This window comes from Hylobates moloch, unplaced genomic scaffold (assembly GCF_009828535.3).
Source record: "Hylobates moloch isolate HMO894 unplaced genomic scaffold, HMol_V3 SCAFFOLD_8, whole genome shotgun sequence".
Classification (NCBI taxonomy): Eukaryota; Metazoa; Chordata; class Mammalia; order Primates; family Hylobatidae; genus Hylobates; species Hylobates moloch.
In genome coordinates this window covers 127,584,392-127,589,571 of record NW_026652283.1, presented here as the reverse complement: position 1 = coordinate 127,589,571, position 5,180 = coordinate 127,584,392, and the positions used below count along the sequence as shown (strand labels likewise).

Sequence of the window (5,180 nt, the reverse complement as noted above, 5' to 3'; positions counted from 1 at the left end):
CAACATTCTAGACACTGCCTATGAAGGTTCCGGAAGGCATCGTGGTTTGGTTTAGAAAGACTTGGGAAAATGAGTTTTATTTTGAGAGATAAAATGTCCCAAAGTGAGATTTGAGAGAATAGATGTCTAATAGCGTCATTCATATCAACCTCGGAGACAAATGATATTTTTTGCTCATTTCTTTTTTGTGGGCCAAGCTCATCTATATTTCAACTGCAATTTATTTTATTAGACTTTCTTTTTATGTAACTCAGACTTAAGAGTGACTATATGGCCCTGCCTGGCGCTGCCCGCCCAGTTCCTGTCCCCAGACTGAGGCCCAGCCTCCTTCGCCTGTTTCCATCACGAGTGCTGCCAGCATGTCTGACCAATTGCCCTACAAAGTTGCTGACATCGGCCTGGCTGCCTGGGGACACAAGGCCCTGGACATTGCTGAGAACGAGATGCCGGGCCTGATGCGTATGCGGGAGCGGTACTCGGCCTCCAAGCCACTGAAGGGCGCCCGCATCACCGGCTGCCAGCACATGACCGTGGAGACGGCCGTCCTCATTGAGACCCTCGTCACCCTGGGTGCTGAGGTGCAGTGGTCCAGCTGCAACATCTTCTCCACCCAGGACCATGCGGCGGCTGCCATTGCCAAGGCTGGCATTCTGGTGTATGCCTTGATGGGCGAAACGGACGAGGAGTACCTGTGGTGCATTGAGCAGACCCTGTACTTCAAGGACGGGCCCCTCAACATGATTCTGGGTGATGGGGGCGACCTCATCAACCTCCTCCACCCCCAGTACCCGCAGCTCCTGCCAGGCATCCGAGGCATCTCTGAGGAGACCACGACTGGGATCCACAACCTCTACAAGACGATGGCCAGTGGGATCCTCAAGGTGCCATCAGTGTCAATGACCCCGTCACCAAGAGCAAGTTTGACAACCTCTATGGCTGCCAGGAGTCCCTCATAGATGGCATCAAGCGGGCCCCAGATGTGATGACTGCCGGCAAGGTAGTGGCGGTAGTAGGCTACGGTGATGTGGGCAAGGGCTGTGCCCAGGCCCTGTGGGGTTTCAGAGCCCGCGTCATCATCACCAAGATTGACCCCATCAACGCACTGCAGGCTGCCATGGAGGGCTATGAGGTGACCACCACGGATGAGGCCTGTCAGGAGGGCAACCTCTTTGTCACCACCACAGGCTGCGTTGACATCATCCTTGGCCGGCACTTTGAGCAGATGAAGGGTGACGCCATTGTGTGTAACGCTGGACACTTTGACATGGAGATCGATGTCAAGTGGCTCAACGAGAACGCTGTGGAGGTGGTGAACGTCAAGCCGCAGGTGGACCGGTATCAGTTGAAGAATGGGCGCTGCACAATCCTGCTGGCTGAGGGTCGGCTGGTCAACCTGGGTTGTGCCATGGGCCACCCCAGCTTCGTGATGAGTAACTCCTTCACCAACCAGGTGATGGCACAGATCGAGCTGTGGACCCATCCAGACAAGTACCCTACTGGGGCTCACTTCCTGCCCAAGAAGCTGGATGAGGCAGTGGCTGAAGCCCACCTGGGCAAGCTGAATGTGAAGTTGACCAAGCTAACTGAGAAGCAAGCCCAGTACCTGGGCATGTCCCGTGATGGCCCCTTCAAGCTGGATCACTACCACTACTGAGAGCCAGGTCCAGTGGTTCTTCAGCCCATGACAGATGAGAAGGGGCTGTATTGAAGGGCAAAGAGGAACTGTTGTTTGAATTTTCCTGAGAGCCTGGCTTAGTGCTGGGCCTTCTGTTAAACCTCATTACAATGAGGTTAGTACTTTCAGTCCCTGTTTTACAGGGGTTAGAATAGACTGTTAAGGGGCAACTGAGAAAGAACAGAGAAGCGACAGCTAGGGGTTGAGAGGGGCCAGAAAAACATGAATGCAGGCAGATTTCATGAAATCGGCCACCACTCTATAACCAGATGGTTCCTTTCACAACCCTGGGTCAAAAACAGAATAATTTGGTCTATAATGTTAAAAGAAAGCGGGAAGGTGGGTAAATAAAAATCTTGGTGCCTAAAAAAAAAAAAAAAAAGAAAAAAAAAGAAAATAAAAGAGTGAGTATATGGAGACTAGAGTAAATCATGTCACGAATTACCCCCCGTCCTTTACCCTAAAACGCAGTTTGCTGCCAGAATTATGCTTCCAAAATGGTCACAGATAATTACTGTGTAGGGTCCAAGCACAAAACACCCTGCGGGGAGAATCTCAGATTTTCTGCATAGCTGTGCTTCCTGAGACCTGATATTTTCAGCAGAGTACTCTGGAGCACGCACACAAGTAAGACGCATCCCCGCCCTGGCTGGCACAGACTCGCCGGAGTGTGCGAGGTCTGCCTGAGGAGAAGGACCGTATCTAAAACCTAGTATCAGGATTTCAGGCTAGATTGCATCTTCCACTAAGTTTTTAAAATATAAGATTTTTTTAGAGAAGCAGAAAAGGGTAATATCACAAATGTTCAAAAAGTTATATAAATACTATTGCATATGGATAACATAGGATGCTAGTGCTCATTAAAAATCTCATTATAGAAAATCATGCCAGGTGCAGTGGCTTATGCCTGTAATCCCAGGGCTTTGGGAGACTGAGGCAAGGGGATCCATTGAGCCTAGGAGCTGACACCAGCCGGCCAATATAGGGAGACTCCGTCTCTACAAAAATACAAAAATTAGCTGGACATGGTGGTGCACGCCTGTAGCTCCAGCTACTCAGGAGGCTGAGGCAGGAGGATTGTTTGAGCCCGAGAGGTCAAGACTGCAATGAGCTGTGTTCACACCACTGCACTCCAGCCTGGGTGTCAGAGCGAGATGCTATCTCTAAATAGATTTAAGAAAGGATGAATCGTATTTGCAACAAGCCATCGTGGTGAGAGTGAGGGATTCGGGTACCATGGAGCTCAATAGCTGGTTTTGAACGCACCAGAGCATTAAAGGAAGGAAATGACACGCTCAGGATTTTAAATTCCTGGATCAACTCTTGGCCAGAGGCTCCTGTGACTGTCCTTAAAGAACATCTTCCTTCCATCTGAAATGGATCCATTTTGATTGGAGCTAGCACGCTATATCCGCTATATCTTTCCCTACCTCCATCTCTATATGCTGCAGCATAAATGCATTCCCTCACAAAATAAAATACATAGATTTTCTTTCTCTTTTAACTCAATTTCTTATGATTAAAAGAGGAAGAGCAAAGGACTCCGCCGATGGAGCATGCGTGGCTGAGCCAGATTTGGTCTTTTCCAAGCCCCACGTCCTACTCAAGGGCTCAAAGACAATTACAATGCAGAGTAACAAAGCAATGCACTGCAATGCCTGCTTTTAAGATATAGGGGCAAGTCCTGAGGGTGTAAGTTACTTGAACATGAATCAACTGTCTAACACAGTAACTAGCAGAGTTTGAAAGGCCTCAACATTTGAAAATGCTCATGGCCTCGTTTCCATGGATGAAGAAAATCTTTGCAGATTTGTTTTATCTCTTATTAATGTTAATTTAGCTAAGTAAATAGATTTATTTTCATTTACTTTCCAATTTTTATTTAAAATGACATGCCAGTGGATAAAATCTGGAGACCGATAAAGTATTTGTGCATATGCATGCATAATATACATAGAATGTGCAAAATAAAAATACTAAAGAATGAATTATGAACCTCATTATATGGATAAAATGCACTTGAAGTGGAAAATATTCCAAACATGAAAGAGAATTTTCACTAGAGTTCAGAAATTGTGACAAAGGTATATCTTAAATGTATTACTCTTCTTATGTAAGAACACTTGTTTAAATTATAAGAATGCCTAATGGGTTGAATTTCATATGTGTAGACAGATCCAAATTTTTTAAAATGAAAATTCAATATTCTTGAGACTCAATGTAGAAAATACATTAGAAACGGAAAATATATGGAAAGTTATAGGAGTAAATTACAAAATCCTAGTCAGAACTGATAAATAAAACACAAAATATTTGCTCAATAAGCTCTCCAAGGCCCCTGTATGACTTAATTTCTTTGTGCCTTTGTTTCATTATCTGTGAAAGAGCTTCAAAAGTTGCATAAAGTCTCAAATTGGTTTGAAAAATTTAAGAGCTCTATTGATTTATTGGTCATTCTTTTGGCAAATACTTATGAAGTGCTTTACTACAAACCCAGATGGTAGTTACAAAGATGCCTCTAGCATGTAATTTCACTTATTCATTCTTTTGCCAAGAAGAGAAGATTCCCACAAGGACTGCATACTCCATCAAGCTTCCTTTCAAAGCCTTGCTGTCTCATGGCCAGCGATCAAACACCTGTGCCCTAAAGCTCTGGTGCCACAGGCCAAGCACACCGTGCATATTTCTCCTGTAGCTCCCAGGAACTCAGGGCAATCGTTGTTCCCATCTGTAAGTGAAAGCAGGGCCAGGGGGCTATTTCTTTCCTAAGGTCTCAGGGACTGCCCAGAAGTGTCAGCCTGTTCACCTGCTGCCTGCGTGTCATGAGGGAGAACTCCCAGGCCCTGGCTGGCTCCTGGGTGGCTTTGGTGCTGGTTTGGCCCCACCTCCAGGGCAGCGGGCCTGACTCCCAGGTGACAGGCAGGTGGTGATGGAGGAGGCAGGTGCAGCTGTAGCGAGGGCTGCCTCCCTTTGGAATCTGCCCAAAGATGCAAGCAGGATTCCCAGGAGGCACTGGCACTGCAGACGAGTGATTGCAACAAGGACAGCCTTGAAGAAATAACCTTGAAAACCTTTCAGGGAGACTCGGCCAGTGTCTGAGAATTCGTGCATTTCTGTATGTGAATCACCTGTAAACGACAGGCTGTTTGCTCTGGAAAGCCCATAGGCCAGATTTCACATTCCTCTGTTATGACCTGATGCCTCCTCTGTCAGCTGTCTGCAGTCCCGGCCATCACCTACTGCCCCACAAACAGCTTCCCAGCCACCGAGGGGTGAAGTCTGAGCAGCCTTATCTCAGACCCTTTGAAAACTCTCACGCTTTGAGACTTGGGGCCAACCTTTCGGAAATGCAAAAAGAACATCAACATACGTCTTCATTAAGCCAAGACCACTGGGTACGTTTTCATGTTTTTACAGATATTTCACCTCTCTCAGTTCTGGAATTTTGTTAGCATTTGAACTTTTGATTCATCTGACTCCAATATAACCCCCTTGGCATCTGTCT

General features: G+C 46.6%; 1 protein-coding gene across 1 annotated transcript; it reads left to right on the top strand.

Annotated features, from left to right (window-relative positions):
* The first annotated feature begins 359 nt into the window (after window positions 1–359).
* Window positions 360–1,671, top strand: LOC116473859 (adenosylhomocysteinase-like). The gene is given in 2 exon segments (XM_032758410.2): window positions 360–885; window positions 888–1,671. Coding segments are annotated over 2 exon segments (1,293 nt in total). The 3' UTR covers window positions 1,655–1,671.
* The last annotated feature ends 3,509 nt before the right edge of the window (window positions 1,672–5,180 follow it).